This window comes from Marmota marmota, unplaced genomic scaffold, assembly GCF_001458135.2.
Source record: "Marmota marmota marmota unplaced genomic scaffold, marMar, whole genome shotgun sequence".
Classification (NCBI taxonomy): domain Eukaryota; kingdom Metazoa; phylum Chordata; class Mammalia; order Rodentia; family Sciuridae; genus Marmota; species Marmota marmota.
Genome location: NW_026000082.1, coordinates 11,315,254 through 11,333,859, shown reverse-complemented (window position 1 = coordinate 11,333,859; position 18,606 = coordinate 11,315,254). Strand labels below are relative to the sequence as shown.

At 36.9% G+C, this 18,606-nt stretch overlaps 2 protein-coding genes across 2 annotated transcripts in view; one reads left to right on the top strand and one right to left on the bottom strand.

Moving 5' to 3' along the window:
• The window catches only part of Ttc4 (tetratricopeptide repeat domain 4), a 28,218-nt gene that overhangs the window by 3,304 nt on the left and 6,308 nt on the right, over nt 1-18,606 (top strand). The window contains exons 4-7 of the mRNA XM_015484951.2: nt 5,039-5,116; nt 6,587-6,711; nt 15,813-15,899; nt 17,815-18,032. Of these exons, the coding sequence (XP_015340437.1) occupies nt 5,039-5,116; nt 6,587-6,711; nt 15,813-15,899; nt 17,815-18,032 (508 nt within the window). The remainder of the gene's footprint in view (nt 1-5,038; nt 5,117-6,586; nt 6,712-15,812; nt 15,900-17,814; nt 18,033-18,606) is intronic.
• The window catches only part of Pars2 (prolyl-tRNA synthetase 2, mitochondrial), a 35,564-nt gene continuing 24,452 nt past the window's right edge, over nt 7,495-18,606 (bottom strand). The window contains exon 2 of the transcript XR_007351997.1: nt 7,495-9,343. The gene's annotated coding sequence lies outside the window, so the exon portion shown is untranslated. The remainder of the gene's footprint in view (nt 9,344-18,606) is intronic.

Below are 18,606 nucleotides of genomic sequence, written 5' to 3'. Positions count from 1 at the left end.
AAAAAAAAAAAAAAAAAGGGGGGGGGGACAAGTAGGCATTAATCAAGTAGAAGCAGATTGGGACATTCCAGCAAAGGGGAAAAGCAGGAGAAATTCTTGAAAGTCCTTGAAAGTCATTGTTGCCAGTGGAAGTTCAAGACAGGAAATTGTGAGGAGGCTGGAGAAATTGGTAGGGTTGGTTGCCACATTGGGTTTGAACTTTGTATAGCTGTCTGTGAAGAGGCATTTAAGGGCTTATTGCAGGTCAGTGATAGGGTTATATTTCTATGAATTTGCAGAAGGATTACCTTAGCAGATAATGTGAAGAGGACAGACTTAAAGATTTTTTTTTTTTTGGTGGAATTGGGAATTGAACTCAGATCTTTGCACATGTGAGGCCAGTGCTCTACCACTGAGCTATATCTCCAGCCCTTTTTATTTTTTAATTAATTAATTAATTTTTGGTACCAGGTGTTGAACCTAGGAGTGCTTAACCACTGAGCCACATCCTTAGCCCTTTTTAAATACTTTATTTAGAGACAGAGTCTTGCTGAGTTGCTTAGGGCCTTGCTAAGTTGCTGAGTCTGGCTTTGAACTCTTGATCCTTGTATCTCAGCATCCTGAGCCGCTGGGATTACAGGTGTGCACTATCACACCCAGCTTTATTTTTTTAATGTTTAGATAGGGTCCCACTTAGTTTTTTTAGGCTGGCCTTGAACTTTTGATCCTCCTGTCTCCTAAGTCTCTGGGGTTATTGGCATATGCCACCACACCCACCGGATTTAAAGAATTTTGAGGAAGGTAATGGCAGTGAGGATGAAGAAAAGATGGATACAATAGAAATTAATTTGATCATAGTGATTTAGCCTGTTGATGTGAAATTGGTGATGAGCTCTTGGTTTTGGGGGAAGATAGTAGTGCCACCACTTGAAACAGGTAGTCTAGAGAAGAGGAAGTTGGTGAGGATGAGGGGTTCAAAATTTACTTTGGGGACAATTTGAGTTTACTTGGAATACTCAGTTCACTTGGAGTACCTATGAGATACCAGGTGGAGAAATCTAGAAAGTGGATTGATTGTGTGAAACTTGGGGCAGAGGCTTGGTCCAGAGATCTGTATTCATAGTCATCAGCATCAATGAGAGGCAGAAACCTAACCTAGAGCGCAATCTAGGGATGGTGTACAGCAAGGGAAAACAAGTGGCTGAGGAAGAAGCTTTGAGGAACTAGTTTCAGGGAACTGTTGGATGAAGTCGCCAAAAGAGAGGTTAATAAGAAAAAATGAGGAAAATTTGGAAAAAGTTATATTATAGGTATCTGAAGAATTAAAGATGTCAGTGTAGCAGAAAAGTTACAAATAGAAGAATGGCTTTTTTTTCCTCATTCCAAGTAGTGATTACAGGTATTTCTATAAAACTGGCCATGAGCAATATGTCTTGTTTACTCTTTTTTTTTTTTTTGGTACTAGGGATTGAACTTTGAGACAGGGTCTCATTCAGTTGCTTAGGGCCTCACTAAGTTGCTGAGGCTGGCTTTGAATTCACAATCCTGTTGCCTTAGCCTCTGGAGCCATTGGTATTATAGGTGTGTACCACTGCATCTGACTTGGCTACTCTCATGAATGGAGTTTTTCCTGCTTTGTACTGCACAGGTTCAGGGGCTATAACTTTATATGAATGGATGTCTGCTTTTGGAATTTAGGACTCTTATCTGCTGATTTAGACGTGAGGTATTTTAGGAACTTTTATTATAAAAGTAATACAAGCATATTGTAAAAATGAAAAATACAGAAAGGTTATTATAAAAGAAAATTAAGCCCATCCATAGTTTACATGAACCACTTTGAACATTTGATATGAAGCCTTTTGGTCATATTTATTTATTTAAAATTAGTCTTGGTTGGTGTCACAGTTTCTTATATACATAATTTAAATGGGCAAAGTTCTGTAAGGCTTGTTATAAAGGTACAGCCCCTTGATTCTTTTTCCTACTATTTCCTGTTCCCTGGAGGCAAACACTACCAACTATTTATAGCTGTTTCTTTTCTTATGTACCTTCATATAACTAAATAATATGCTTGTATTTCTGCTGCTTTGACTTTCCAGTTTGGGGCAATGCCTGTTGATTCCCATTGTGGAAGTGAGTATGTTGTCCCCTCTTATCACTGCTACCCCAGATCCACAAGTATCCTGTTGCTCTGTGCATATACCTATGTGTTTGTTATTTATTGTTTTCATTTATAACTATGTAATTGTTATTCACAGCTAAACCATGTTGAGAATTCTGGTCATTTTCTATTTTGGTACTTGGTTCCTATTGGACTTATCACTGAGTCAGTGCTGTGCTCTTGCCCTGTTTTCTCACTCCCTTCCTCATCAGGTGTTATAACCATTTACTTGATTGGTGATACCCCTCTGGAGCTTTCTGACCTACTTCAGTATGGACTGGTTGGTTTCTCTGCCTCAGTTACTTCTCATCCTGCCATTACTATTTTTTTCCCCTGGTAGTGGATCGAACCCTGGAACACTCTACCACTGAGCTGCATCTCCAGCCCTTTTTGTTTTTTCCTTTGAGACAGGGTCTCACTAAATTGCCAAGGCTAGCCTCAAACTTGTGATCCTTCTGCCTCAGCCTCCCGAGTAGCTGGGATGATAGGTGTGCACCATATACTGTGCCCATTATGTATAAGGCATTTGTATTCATAACTGCTTTCTAGCTTATAGTATTGCTGTTGAGATGTCTAGAACTATTCTGATTTTGGCATTCTGGGTTTTTCTCTTTGGAAGCTTCTAGTATTTTCTTTTTATGCTTGGTGTGCTGAAACATTTTGTGTAAAGTATGATAGTTCTATAGGTTGGGTATTCAGTGGACACTTTCAGTTGGAAACTTGTTTCTAGGACATTTTCTTAAATTATTTTGATACTCTTCTGTTTTCCATTTACTCTTTTTGGAATCCTGCTGCTGATGCTTTGGGAACCAATTTGGGGTCTAGGGTTACTGGGGTTCAGTATTTAGTATTCCTTTATTGATTCACCAATGTGCTTGGAGGTTCCAGTCCAGAGGCTCTCTGTTTTATGATCTGTATAGATTAAACCTCTAGTACTTTCCCAGAATTGGAGAGAGCTAGATCCCAGCAACACCAGAGGGAAAGGAACGTTGAGAATCTGTTTGTTAGACTTTAACGACCTTCATTCTTAGTTCTGGAGTTACCTGAGTCTCGAGTACTTTATGATTTCTGCAGTACCACTTGGTAGCCTTTATGCTTTCCCTCTGCTGGCTTAGAATTCATTTTTTTCTAGCCTTATATATCAGTCTTTGTCCTTTTGTTTTCCAGTTTTTAAAATGTGTTCTGTGTTCTTATTCTCTTTGTCTCTGTGGGTTTATGGCTTTGAGGAGTTGGGGTAGACGGTGTAGTTAAATACACATGTTCCATCTACTACCTTTAACCAGAAGTCCTTGGTTCTTTTACATATGCATTTTTCCCCAAAGTTGAGATTGTTGTGTTCTTCCAACTTTGTATTTTTAATGTAATTTTATCAGGTAAATAATTTCACCTGTCATTAAAAATTATTTGTGAATATTATTTTAATAGCTATATGAAGTTACATCATGTGGACCTACAACTGTTTGCTTTATTGTTCTACTATTTTTGAGTGTATAAGCTATGTGGAGGTTTTTAAATCATGCAAAAATGAACAAAGTTAGACATACAGTTTTTTAAGTAATTTAGACTAAAGCAGGATTTGATAAACTGTGGCTTACAGACCATGTCTGACTTTCTGGCTGGCTGTGAACTAAAATTGTTTTTTACATTTTTAAAGGATTATTAAAAATACAGAGAAGAATATGTGACAGACCACATGTGGCCTGCAAAGTCTAAAGTGATTACTATTTGGCCCTTCACAGAAAAATTTGCTGACCCCTGATCTAGAGTTTTAGAAGTGAAATTAATAGGAAATATTAAACCATTAAGTAATACTTATAGTCTAAACTAAAAAGAGTATAACTAGAAATAATGATCATTACAGCTGGGTGCAGTGGCACATGCTGGTAATCCCAGCAGCTCAGGAGGCTGAGGCAGGAGGATAATGAACTCAAAGCCAGACTCAGAAACTTAGCAAGGCCATAAGCAACTCAGCAAGACCCTGTCTCTAAATAAAATATAAAAAAGGGCTGGGGATGTGGCTCAGTGGTTAAGCACTCCTGGGTTCAATCCCTGGTACAAAAAAAAAAAAAAAACTCCAAAAAACAAATACGGTATTACATTAAGGAATATTTATAATGTAAATCTGCCTCATGCCTTCCTCCTAGTTTGGATAACTGGTGTGTATGTGATTGTACTTTTTTTTAAATGCACTTACGTATGTGTGTCTATATGTCTAAATATTTAGTTTGGTTTATTTTACACAAACAGAAATCTGGTATCCACTTGGAGTGGATACCCCTACCACTTAAAACAGTATAACACTTACGTCCTGCTGTGTCTCTTACAAGCAGATCTGTCTCACTCTTCTTTTAATGACTGCATAATACTCAATAGTATGAATCCATAAAAATTCATTTAGTCATTACCAAACTAAAAATATGTGAGTTATCTCCAGCTTTTTGCAATTAAAAGTAATGCTGTAATTATTGTGTTTTTACATTTATACAAACTTTTTTGAGCATAATGTTGAGAAGAAATTGTTGGGTCAAAGTAGTTGCACAAAATGCATGCTAATTTGCTAATTTTATCCTGAGAGTGCCCTTTTTCTATATCTACACCAATACTGGATATTATCTATCTGTCTTTACTTATTACCAGTTTCATGTCAGTTTTAATTTTCTGATAACTAAGACATGGAACATCTCTTCACTTGCTTACTAGCCATTTATAGTTCTTCTGTGGATTGCCTGATGTTATAAACATTTCTAAGGCTTAAATGAGCACAACTATATGTTTATTTTCTAAAAATGGTACTCTGATTTATGTTTCTCCAAGATTGTTTTTATCACACAAAATTTTGGAAATGTTTGATCTTAAAACTTGTTATTTCTTTTTCTAAATGGCATTTTTTTTTAGGTAATTTTCGTTCTGCTCTCAATGATGTGAAGGCTGCCAGAAAGCTAAAACCCTGCCACCTCAAAGCCATAGTAAGAGGTAAGTCTTATAGAACTGTAGTATGGAATAACCAACAATAAAAAATTAAAAAAAAAAAAAAAAAAAGAACTGTAGTATGGTTATCATTATGGAAAAGCTGGTATTCACCTACCCAAAACTGACATTTAAAGCTTTGATGTTAAGGTAGTAGGATACTTCCTAGTGAAGTTATCTTATTTTTGCACTCTTGATATTAAGCTCCTGTTCCTTATTAACAGCACCATGCCGCTTTTGAAAGAAAATACTCTAATCCTTTATTTTATAAGAATTTGTATAGAAATTGAGACTCCTCTTTTTAAATTTGTATTGAATTAAAGTAATTACAAAAATGAATTAAAGTAATTCCAAAAAGCTACATTCTGATTTTTTTTCCAGATTAGCTGATTGAAAGGCAAAATCTTCAAATGCCTTGTTAATTCAGTGAAAAGATAAGTTACAGGACATTTGCTGATAGCTCTGATGCTGAGATGGCCCCAGATTATTTTTTCTCTTGTAGTCCGACCTTTCTGTGTAATAATAGTGCTTGTATTTCTTTTATACTTCACTTTTTCTTTGAGAACTTCATAGATGCTTTGCACACTTTTTTCATCACACTTAATCTTCCCTGCATTCTTATGACCAGCTTAAAATGCTTTATTAAGTTCTGTTTCTTTAGGTGTTCATGGCTAAGGGATAGTAAGTAGGTCCTTGTCTCTCAGCTGTATAGAAAGAAGTTACTAAATAAAGATTGGCACATAGAAGATTGTCCTGTGGAATTAGCCTTAGGCTAGAAACCCATAATCCTGAATTCAGTTGTTGATTTTCTCTTATAATGTGGCAGTAGGAAGATACTCATTCTGATGTTAGTTTGTTCATCTCTGAAAGATGGGGTTAGGTTCCTTTGACATCTAAGCCTTTATAATTCTGATAGTTTGAAATTCTGTGGAAAGGCTAAAGAGGCTAACTATTAGAGAAAAACATACATGATTGCATTAAAACATTTTAATAGAAGAGGCAACTTAAACTAATGGTCATAAGGAACAAAATTAGGAGAGACCTAACATCTTTGGTCTTGTTACTACCATGATGAATGGCTGAAGCAAACTCTGCTTTCTGTCTGTCTTTTTAAAATCATCTGAGATTGGCTTTATTATTTCCATTTGCATATGAGGAACCTGGAGCTTGGTGATATTCAGTCTTTTGTCCTAATGGAATGGTGAATGACAGAGCCAAATCAGTCTGATTCCAGAGCCTTTGCTCTTTGCTAGTAAGCCTACTTTTAGAGTACTTTATACCAGGGAGACTTAGAGGAATTTTGAGCTGAATAGGCACTAGGGCATTTCTGATCTATAATACAAAAAAATATTCTTCTTTGGGGAATGAAGTTCTCTTCAAGGGGCTGGCTGGTAGCTGGTACGGGATAGGTATTGTTCAAGGCAGGGCTTATTCATGTATGTCATTCCTAGATCTTAAGGGCCCTGGTTTCTGTAGGTGCCCTGTGCCATCTGGAACTGAAACACTTTGCTGAGGCTGTGAACTGGTGTGATGAGGGGCTGCAGATAGATGCCAAAGAGAAGAAGCTTCTGGAAATAAGGATTAAAGCAGACAAGCTGAAGGTTGGTAACAGCAGACAATTGGCTTTGGCTAATTTGCATTTACCAGATTGCATCTCTCAGGTCATTGTAAAAACCTGGGTGCTGGAGATGTAGCTCAGTGGAAGTGCATGCTTTGCATGTGTGAGGCCCTGGGTTTGATCCTAGCAACACATACACACACAAATAAATAAATAAAAATAAAGAAACAAAAGAAAAGAAAAACAGATGGGTGCTGTTGTGCACGCCTATAATCCCAGTGACTTGGGAGGCTAAGGCAGGAAGATCTCAAGTTTAAACCCAGCCTCAGCAATTTAGCGAGGCCCTAAGCAACTCAATAAGGCCCTCAGGAACTCAACAAGACCCTGTAATAAAATATAAAAAAGGGCTGAGAATGTGGCTCGGTGATTAAGCAGCCCTGGGTTTAATCCTTGGTACCAAAAACAAAAAAGAAGAAAAAAAGAAAAGAAAAACAAAACAAAAAAATCAGTCTCTATTCTTGGAACTCTGTAGAGGACACAAACAAGTAAATTGAGGTAAGCAAGAACATACAGTATTGTAGTAGTAGTATATGCTAGTGGTATCTAACTTTGCCCTCCTGCTTTTCCTCCTCCTCATTTCCTGACCTACAGTAAGGACTCTGTAAAAAATTGACTTTTGGAGCTGGAGTTGTAGCTCAGTGATAGAGTGCTTGCCTAGCACATGCAGAGCCCTGGGTTCAATACTCAGCACCACATAAAAATAAAAAAATAAAAGGTATTGTGACCAACCACAACTAAAAAATAAAATATTTTTTAAAAATTGACTTTGAATTGAATATGATTTTAATAAATAGAAAACAACATAAGAGTGCCATAGTTTATCTGTATAGTGTAGAGCTCTTGAAATAAAGAAGAAAAAAGGACAAGCTGAATATTTAAACAAAACCTTAAGTTTCTAAAGCACAACTTCCAGTATTAAGATACCTATTACTTGCTAAAACAATGCCACATTTCTGACACATAAAAGCCAAAATGATGATAAAACAGTAATAACAACAGAATACCATTAATACCAAATATATTACCCAATATTTAGATAGTATTTACTATGTATATGTTCCAGGCTCGAGTTTAAAATTTTCACTTATTTAAACTATCTAAACAACATAATACCCCTATGAGGTAGGGGCTGTCACTATAAAGGTAGCTAAAGCACAGAGAGATCAGGAAGTTGCCCAGGTCACACAACTCTGCTGAAGTAGACTTCAGATGCAGGCAATCTGATTCAGGGCCCAGGCTCTTGGCCACTGTGCAATACTGCCTCATCTGTCTGTTCAGTACAAAGCCAGCATGAAACTTCATGTCTCCTTTTCCTGGCTTAAATATCTCCTCACTGCTTATTCTATGGAATTGGAAATTTTAGTGCCTGGAGAATCTTTAGCCAGTCCTGAACAAGGAGTCCGAAGTCATTCTCATCATTTGAAATATCAGAAAAGATAGATCTCTATGGCCTCACCTGGTTAAGTAAACAGAATTGTAAGCCCAGGTAACTGGGGGTTTCTAACATTTCTAAAAGTATATATACAGGAATGAATGTCCAGAGGGCTCCTGTGGAAGGCTGTGGCCACACCTGTCCATAGAAAACCCAGAGTGGACTTAAGTGAAAGTGTCTTGGTCCTGCAGCAAAGGTACACTTTAGGGGAGATTTCAGTGCCCAAAAGCTTGACATCAGATATAACTGACTTTGTTTACTGAATAACTGAATTATTCTCAAAAGTCTTAGTATAAATTGATTCTGGGTTCATTTGCACTTGGCATATATAAGCACTAGATTTTCTGTGGCTAAGTTAATGCCAGAGAAAGTAGACTTCAAAGCAGTGAGTTTTGCTAAAATAAAGTGAGGATTTTTTAAAATGGATCACCTTATGGGAAGATTTAATAATTCTAAATGTGTAGGAACCTAATAACAGAGCTTGAAACTACTTGAAACAAAAATTGACAACCCAAGGAAGGAAAAGACAATTCTACAGATAGATGGAATTGATGATATCCTTCTCTCTCAGTGATTGATAAATCAAGTAGATAAAAAATAAACAAGATGATATCACTGTAAAGAGTTGACTAAAAGATCTACAGAAATTCTCTCCTCCATAAAATCAATGAGAAAACTGGCAAAAATGGTCAAAATCAACTTTTCTAGAATTCTGGAAATGAACCAAAAGCTTGCAGCAGGCTAGGAAGTGTTGTTCAAGAAACATGACTAATGTTCTATGAACTTTTTAACTATAGAAATATTGATGAGGTTGTGGAAATAACATGCAAATGAAGTTCTAACCTTTTTGTCTCTAGGTTTAATTGCTCTGTAAAGGGAAAGCTAGTGGGGAAGATAAGAGGGAATTTCCTAAGTGAAACGCATTCTGTTCCCATGGTACTTGAAAGCAATTGCACTTGGAGAGTCTTTGTGAGCTCAAAATCTCTGGAGTTCTTTTCGTTTATTGTGCAAGATGGTGACCTGAGAGCCTTGCTAGTAGCTTGTGTGAACTGAGAGCTCCTCTTGGAGAGGATAGGTAAAGGTAGAAAATCAGCTTGACCACGAAGGGACAGCTTCTTGAAGTCTGAAGAAGGACAGATAATTAGGTGCTTGCCTGGTGTGCTGCTTGCTTTCTTGGTGGTACCTGTGGGTAGAATTAAGTGTTAAACATGACATTTGGAATTTAACACTAAGGAACAAAAAGCAGCAGTTCTAGGACTGATAGCAATTGTTTTCACATAAATGGAAATAGAGTGGTTTGACCTCTCTTGCTATATTACCCATTGACTGACTACAGGAAATACAGCATAGCAGTCATTTAGTATACTATTATGTTTTCAGAACTAAAACTACTCAAGGTCAAAAAATAATAAGAAAAAAGAAAAAAACATAGCCAAGAATAATAAGAATAATAAGCTGTAGTAATAAGCTGGTGACATTTCAACTTGTTTCAGTCCTATCTCTCCCTTCCCAGTTCCCCAGTAGTTATGAAAGCTAGTAGTCCATAATCATGGTGAAAAAAAAGTGGCCTGGTGGCCACCAGAAAAAACAAACAACATTACAGTTCCTTCAAAGCCTTATTCCCAAGTTATCATTATTCGACCATCTAGTAGATCCCTAGAAGACCCCGCTTATAGGCTGTCTTTATATGACCCAACTTGGAGCTCACCCAGTATGGAAAGCTTTTTCAGATAGGGTATGGTAATAGGGAGATTAAAAGGGAGAACATTCATCAGAAACCATTAGAGGAATTATTTTAAGATTCCACATACCTGCAGCACCAGTTAGCATTTAGTACAGATAATGAAGGCTTACTAGAAAGCTTAAAAGTAAAAGCTAGGGATGAGATTCTGAAGGGGCTTTGAAAACCTTCAGTATTCCTGGGAATCTAGAAGGTTACATGTATGCCAAGGGTGTTACATATGTGCTTAGAAAAGGACCTGAGAGGAACCTAAACTCTCACCTCTGGCTGACCAAGCAGGAAGTGGCGGCTAAGGTAGAATTGTAAGCTGCTCAAGTAAGTGTGTGTTGAAGGTGTGCTCTGGCATGTGCACAGAGCCTCTAGGCAGCAGCTAGAAGACTTACTGGCTCTGGTATTTGTGGAAATCTGTGCTCAGTTGTTAGCTGACGACCAAATGAGTAGAGATTTTAATAGTCACATATGACAGAATACAGACATTTTACAGAATTAGTTGAGAAAAATCAATAAACAGTAACAGCAACAATAATAAATCCAGGAGTGGATGGTCAAATATGAGTTCTAGAGTTGCCACATTATAGTGTCTGTTTGGCTGGCTGGCTTCCTTCCTTCCTTCCTTCCTTCCTTCCTGGGGATTCCTTTATCTTATTTTTTATTTTGAGACAGGGTCTTACTAAGTTGCTGAGGCTTGCCTTGAATTTGCAATCCTTCCTCAGCCCCTTAAGTTGCTGGATTTACAGGTGTGTGCTAGTGTTTGGTCATTAGCAAAAAATTATAAGACATGCCAAGAAATAAGAAAGTATGCAGATGGGGAAAAGTCAATGGAAATTGTCCTTGAGGAAGCTCAGACATAGAATTTAAATGCCAATGAAAAGAAATTATTTAAAAAGAACCTAATAGTATTTCTGTAGAGAAAAAGAACAGTAACTGAAATGTAAAATTCACTAGAGAAGCTCAACAGTGAATTTGAGCAGGCAGAAAAGAATCTGCAAACTTGAAGATAGTTTGAGAATGGGGAAAAAGAAAAAGAAAGATAAAGAAAGACTTAGAGGCCTTTGAGATGCCATGAAGTGCACCAGTGTAGGAATAACCGAGGTTCCAATTGGAGGGGAGAGTGAAAGAAAAACGAATATTCGAAGAAGTGATGACCAGAAACTTGTCAAATTTAATGAAAAATAATAATTTGTACATCCAAGAAGCTTAACAAACTCCAAGTAGGATAAATTTAAAATGGCCTATACCTAGACACATCATTATCAAACTGCTGAAAGGCAAAGAAAAGAATCTTAAAGCAGCAAGAAAGACTCTCCATGTATAAGCAATCCTCAATAAAATTAACAGCTGATTTCTTACCAAAAACTATGAAAGCCAAATGGCAGTGAGATGACATAGTCAGAGTACAGAAAGAAAAAAAAAAAAAGAACCTTAAGAATTCTATATCTAGCAAACCTGTTCTTTAAAAATTAAAAGAGAAGAAGAAGTAAAAGTATTTTTCTTGCAGATGATATGACTTCATGTATAGAAAATCCTAAGGGATTCAGTAAAAATTTCTTGGGACTTACAAGTTGAACAAGCTTGTAGGTTTTAACATCAAAATACAAAAACCAGTTTTATACATTAGACTTTTAATTAACACTCCAAATGGAATTAAGAAAATAATTTCATTCATATTACCATCAAAAAATAAAATACTTAGGATCAAGTTTAACAAAAGTAGCATAAAACTTATACTTTGAAAAATACCAAACACTGTTGAAAGAAATTAAAGAAGATGTGAATAAATGAAAGATAAACCATTTTTTTCTGGATTGGATCTTAATAATTGTTAAAATGGCAGTACTTCCCAAATTGGTGTGCCAAACCGTATAATCTTCTATTTTTTAAAATTAGAACATTATAATTATACACAGATCATACAGTCTTCATCAAAATTCCAACTGGCTTCTTTGCAAAAATTGACAAGCTGATCATAATATTCATTTAGAAATTCAAGGGACACCGAATAGCCAAAACAGTCTTGGGGGAAAAAAAATTAGAAGACTCATACTTCCTAATTTCAAAATGTACTACAAAGCTATAGCAATCAAGATATTGTAGTACTGGCATAGGATAGACATGTAGATCAGTGTAGTAGAATTGAGAGCTCAGAAATAAATACCATTTGTAGGGAATTGATTTTCAACAAGGGTACTGAGGTTATTCAGTGGGGAAAGAATAGTCTTCAAAAAGGATTCTGGGACATCTGGATATCCACATGTACCAGAATGAAGTTGGATTCCTACTCGAAATTATATAAGAAAGGTTACTTCCAAATGGATCAAAGAGCTAAATGTAAGAGTTAAAATTATAAAATTCCTAGAATGAAACATAGGCATTAGTCTTTGCAACCTTGAATTATTATACAGTGGTTTTTTAAATATGACATAAAGCCCAAGTAAGAAAAGAAAAAAATAAATAGGACTTCATCAAAATAAAACCTTTTTGCTTTAGAAGGTTCCATCAAAAAAATGAAAAGATGATGGAGATTATTTTAGTAATAGAGTGCTTACTTAGCACATGCAAGACCCTGGGTTTGATCTCTAGTTCCAAAAAAACAAAAACAAAAACCTCAAAAAAGTGAAACTTTAAAAAATTTTTGGTACTAGAGACTGAATCCAGGGTTTTGTTTTTGTTTTTGTTTTACTACTGAGTCATATCCCTAGCCCTCTTATTTTTTATTATGATTTATTTTATTTTATTTGGGGTATCGAATTGAACCCAGGGGCACTTAACCATAGTGACACATCCCCAGACCTTCTTTATATTTTATTTAGAGAAAGGGTCTTGCTTAGTTGTTTAGGGCCTTGCTGTGTTGCTGAGGATGACTTTGAGCTACAGTCATCCTACCTCAGCCTCCTGAGCCACTGGGATTATAGGCAAGTGCCACTGTGCCTGGCTTATTTTTTTATTTTTGAGAAAGGGTTTTGCTAAGTTGTTGAGGCTGACCTCAAACTTGTGATCCTCCTGCTGGGATTATAGTCATGCTCCACCACATCCATCTATCTGGAATATATAATGAACTCTTAACATCTCAATAATAAGAACTCCATTTTTTAAATGAACAAAGGATCTGAACAAACATTTCTCCAGTGATGGTACACAAATGGCCAACAAATCCATAGAAAGAAGCTTAATGTCATTAATAATAAGGAAATGCAAATCAAAACCACAGAGAAATACTATTTTACAACCATTAGGATGACTATACATTTTTTTTTTTAAAGGAAACTAACAAATGTTGACAAGGATGTAGAGAAATTGGAAAGCTCATACATTGCATTGATGCTGATATTGTTGAAAAGTTTGGCAGTTCCTCAAAAAGTTAAACAAAATTACCATGTGTTTCAGCTGTTCTACTCCTAGGTATATACTTTCAAAGAATTGAAAACAGTTATTCAAACAAATTCTTGTACCTGAATGTTCATAGTAACACTGTTCACACTAGTCGGAGTAGAACAGTCTAAATGTCCATCAGTTGATGAGTGGATAAAATGTGGTATATCCACTCAGTGGAATATTATTCAGCCATAAAAATGGAATGGATTGATTCATGCTATATTGTGGATACCTCAAAAACATTATGATAAGTGAAGGAAGACAGATACAAAAAAATATCATGTATAGTATGACTCCATTTATATGAAACATCCAAAATAAGTATAACTATGGACATAGCAGATGGTTGCTAGGGGTTGGTGGCGAGAGTGAATGGGAAGTGACTACTTAATGAGTATGGGATTACCTTTCAGGGTATTGAAAAGGTCATGGAGCCAGACAGAGGTGATGATTGTACAATATAGTGAATGTACTGAACGTCTCTGATTGTATACCTTATGATGGTTAACAAGTTATTTTTTTATGTGACTTTCACCTCAATTTTCAAAAATTAAATTATTTACCAACCATAAAAGATAAATTTATTAATAAGTGGAACTTGGTCAACAATGAAAAAAAATTCTGATCTACAAAGACATCATTAAGAAAATTAAAAGGCAAGCCATAAAATAGAAGAAAACATTTGTAATACTACAAAAACTACAAAAAAAGGATTTGTACCCAGAATACATAAAGAAATCTACTCAACACCAAAAAGACAAAACACCAAAATTTTTAAATGTGGTAAAAAAATACAGATATTTCTCAAAAGAAGATTTACAATAAGCAATGAAAATATAACAACATAGTTAATCATCAGGGAAATGTAAATTAAAACTCAAGGATGCCAGGTGAGGTGGTGCACACCTGTAATCCCAGCAACTCAGGAGGCTGAGGCAGGATTGCAAGTTCAAGGCCAGCGTTGGCAATTAAATAAGACACCATCTCAAAAAACAAGTCTGGGGATGCAGCTCAACGGTAGAGCTTTGCCTGGCATGCTCAAGACCCTGGGTTCCATTCCCAGTATAGAAAAAATAAAAGAAACCTCAGTGAGATCCCAATTCAATCCTATCTGAATAGTCAAAATTGTAAAAAGATTGACAAAATCAAATATTGGTGAATATATAGAGCATCTGGACCTTTCATACATTGCCAGTGACACATAAAATAGTAAAACCACTTTCGAAGTCAGTGTTTTATTTTGGACACTTATCCTGTGACCTAGCAGTTTCACTTCTATGTGTCTGCCTAAGAGAAATTGAAAGGTGTACACAATAAGACTTACATACAAATGTTCATAGCCTTTTCTTTATATAACAGCCCAGAAACAGGGTTTGTGTCCAACAACAGGAGAATAGATAGGCAGATTATAGTATGTTTATTCAAAGAAATATTATTTGGCAATAAAAGGAAAGAAGCTTATCAGTGATGGGTTGGGAGGGGGACTGACTACAAAGAGGCAGAAGGGATGTAGAAATGTTCTGTATCTTGATTGGTCTTTTAGGCACCCGGGTGTATACATTTGTCAAAACTCATTGAACTGTGCCCTTAAAACATGCACATTATATTTCAGCAAAATTATTATTTTTTTAGGTAGTATAAGCCAGATGTGGTGCCAATACTCACAAAACTGAGGTGGGAAGATTATTTGAGCCCAAGAGTTCAAGACCATCCTGGGCAGCACACTGAGACTCCATTTCAATTAAAAAAAAAATACCAAAGGGGGGTTATAAACAGACAACCAGATAATATGCAATAGAGATCATCTATGGTCTGTGCAGCCTAAAATATTTACTGTCTTGCTTAACAGAAAACATTTGCTGACTCCTACTAATGTATAGTTCTGAGGATGAAAGCAGAAACAATGGGTATTGGGTAGATTAGCAGGAAAAGAAAATCTGAAGTATATTTCTGTATATTTCTGAAGTATATTTCTGTAGAATGTTGGTGTTTTTCTGTCATGGATTACAATTGTTCAAAAGGCAGAACCTCTGATAGGTTTTTGTCCTAGTTTTTTCCATTGTGTTATCCTGTACTCCAGCCAAACCAGGGAAGTTGAAATTCCCCATGAGGTGCTCATCTGCCCTGTGTCAGTTCCTATATGGAGACTGCCCTTTCTTCTTTGTCAGTCAGTCTTCCTTGTCTAAGCCTGCTTCCTCAGTTGGGCATGGTCAGTCACTGCCTGTGTTTCATAGCACTTGGTTCACTCCAGCAGACTAATACAGAGCACACCTGTTACATGTGTCTCTTCACTGGTCTGTACCTCTCAGTAGACTGTGAGTTCCTTGAGTATGGGAACTAGACCTTAAACTTCTGCCGATAGCACCTCACACCTTGGTGTGTGCTTTGTGCGTGTTTATTGAACTGAATCAGCCCCTGGCAGCCCTCAACATAGGAGCATGGCTTGAACAGAGTCCAGAGAGGCATTCAGGCATAGGCTGCAGGCGGGGGAAGAGGAAGCAAGTTCCCTGGGGCTGATGTATCTGAATTTCATCTCCAGCGAACTGAACAGAGGGATGTGAGGAAAGCAAAGTTGAAAGAAAAGAAGGAGCAGAATCAGAATGAGGCTTTACTCCAAGCCATCAAGGTAAGTTCTCAAACCTTAGGTCCCCCAGTCCTGTAAAATCCACTAATCCTGTGATGCCTGCTGGGGACCTTTCTTACTGGAATGACTGTGTTCATTTTCTTTCTGCTTTGGTGAAGCAGTGTGACAAAGGAGCCCCGGCTCTGGAGTCAGACCCCCCCGAGTTGAGTCAGCTCTCCCACTGTGTGAATGTGCTGGTCTCTAACATACTGAGTACTGCTCTGGGTCAAGTGACCTCTCCTTTCATCTTCACTACAGCATCTGAGGGGGGTCTTCTTGTTCCTGTTCTGCCAACTGTTGAAATAGCCTCAGAGAGGTGAAGAAACCTCACACAGCTAATGAGTGTCAGCCAGGGCTTTGCTCTTCATCACTGTGTTACACTACATCCTGAGAAGCTGAATTTTTAGGATGTTGCTCTTTTATAACAACAACATCCTGCCTCCCTTTTCCTCTGTTTCCTGCATTTTGAAATTTATGTACTGTGACTCAAATCTTGCTTGAACCTTGTTAGTGCTGGCTTCATTTCCATAAGGTACATAACACCTGTTGAGAGATTGTGGGGTGGGTTTTGATTTGATTTTTTTGTTCAGTTAAATTATCCACACATTTAAGGTACATGTTTGACTTTAAGAATTTAACACTTCTAAAATGCCTCCACTTATCTTTCTAACAAACAATCTGTTAACGAGTATTAACAAATAGAATATAGTATTCCAGATTTCTCATCTCATTCACAATGAAAGATTTGGTCATTTTCTCAAATGTAGGATATTGGAATGCTAGACATTTACATACAGACTTTTTTTTTTTTTTTAATTTGGTTTTCTCCTTTAGTCCAACCCTGCATCGTAGATTTCAGTATACATGAGAATTATTCTCAATAGAACACAAGCCATACTTTATTTATTTTTTAAACATATTTTTAGTTATAGATGGACACAGTAGTTTTATTTATTTTCATATGGGGCTGAGGATCAAACCCAGTTCCTCACACGTGCTAGACAAGTGCTCTACCAGTAAGCTGCAACCCTAACCCTTACTGATGGTTTTAAGCAGGATCAGCAAACTACAGCCATTGGAACACAGCTTTGACTGTTCATATATTATTTATGGTAGTTCTCACACTACAATAGCAAATTTGATTAATTTCAACAGAGACTATTTAGCACACATTATCAGATTCTTTAAGAAAGTTTGGTAGTCCCTGTTTTATCAAAAGTAATTCTGATTGCAAATGATTTCCCTTCATGTGCTAAACTTATAAACCTCCACACATGTACATAAGAGGTGACCCTTTTATTTAGACCCTTGATTGATCCTCATTTCTTTATCTGTCAAGATAAAGTCTGTATACATTTTTTGTAGTATCCTATGTCCTAGCCAAATTGAAACACTTGACATTTTTGTCCAGGCTACACTCTTGATCTTTTCTTTGTCATTGCACATGTTGTTTCTTGTGGTGGCATATTATTCTAATCCCCTACCCCCATCTTCTCTGCCTTTCAAAGTCATCATTCAGAGCTTAGCATTTTCCAATACTTCCAGCCCCAGGGTGAATTATTCCATTGTCTGCAGTTCCACAATTGTACTTCTTACTTTTTATTGTAATTATTTCCATAGCTGTCTCCCCACTAGACCATAAACAAAGGCTTAAGGGCGGGAGGTGGGGGGAACCATGTCTGCTCCTCTCTGTGACATGGTCCACATGGCAGATACATGGTAGATGCCTAGTGAAAGTGAGTTAAACAAGTGGTGCCTACTGTGCCTGGCCAGTCCTCAGGGATCGTGATGATTAATCTTGGGTAGAGCTGGCCCTCTAGGAGCTTACGTTGTTAGATTTCCCTATTTCAGTGAAATGGATTTCTGTCTTCCCACATAATAAGGTTCTGGTGTGTGCACGTTTCTGTCTTTAACACAGGCTAGGAACATCAGGCTCATCTCTGAAGCTGCTGGTGAGGATGAAGATTCAGCCTCAGAAGGTATAGGTGAGATTTTTCTGGATGGACTTAGCTCTGAGAATCCCTATGGAGCCAGGCTGAGTCTAGATGACCAGGGAAGGCTAAGCTGGCCTGTGCTCTTTCTGTACCCGGAGTATGCCCAGTCGGACTTCATCTCTGCTTTCCATGAGGACTCCAGGTAATCACTTGCCCCAAAACCTTCTGCTCTGGCTGGCATTCTCTCTCCCTGCTGTCTTTGTAGGTAGGACAGGTTGAGAAGGGAAAAGAATAGTTCAGAGGGTTTCATACAATCTGATTTGATATAACTTCTCTATCCTATAGCTGAGTGAACTTCTGTTAACTAGGTTTTAAAAAAAAATTTTTTTTTAGTTATAGATGGACATAATACCTTTATTTTATTTGTTTATTTTGTATGTGGTGCTGGGGATTGAACCCAGTGCCTCACGCATGCTAGGCCACAATACCAGCCCAACTAGGTTTTAATGATAGATACAAGTCTCATTTTCATATTGCCTGGGCTGGTCAGTGTAACACCACAGTATAGTGTTTGCCAAAGAGTGGCACACCTCTGGTGAAGTGTGAAATCATTTTAGGTAGTACACATATAGTAATTTAAGTGTATATTTATTAGAAAAAATATAGATAGCACATTTATCTTGTGATTTCATAGGGTTAATGCTTAGAATATGGCTAAATGTGAGAAATGTTTTTAACTCTTGAGTCTGTTTAAAGAAATTATGTCATAGATAAGT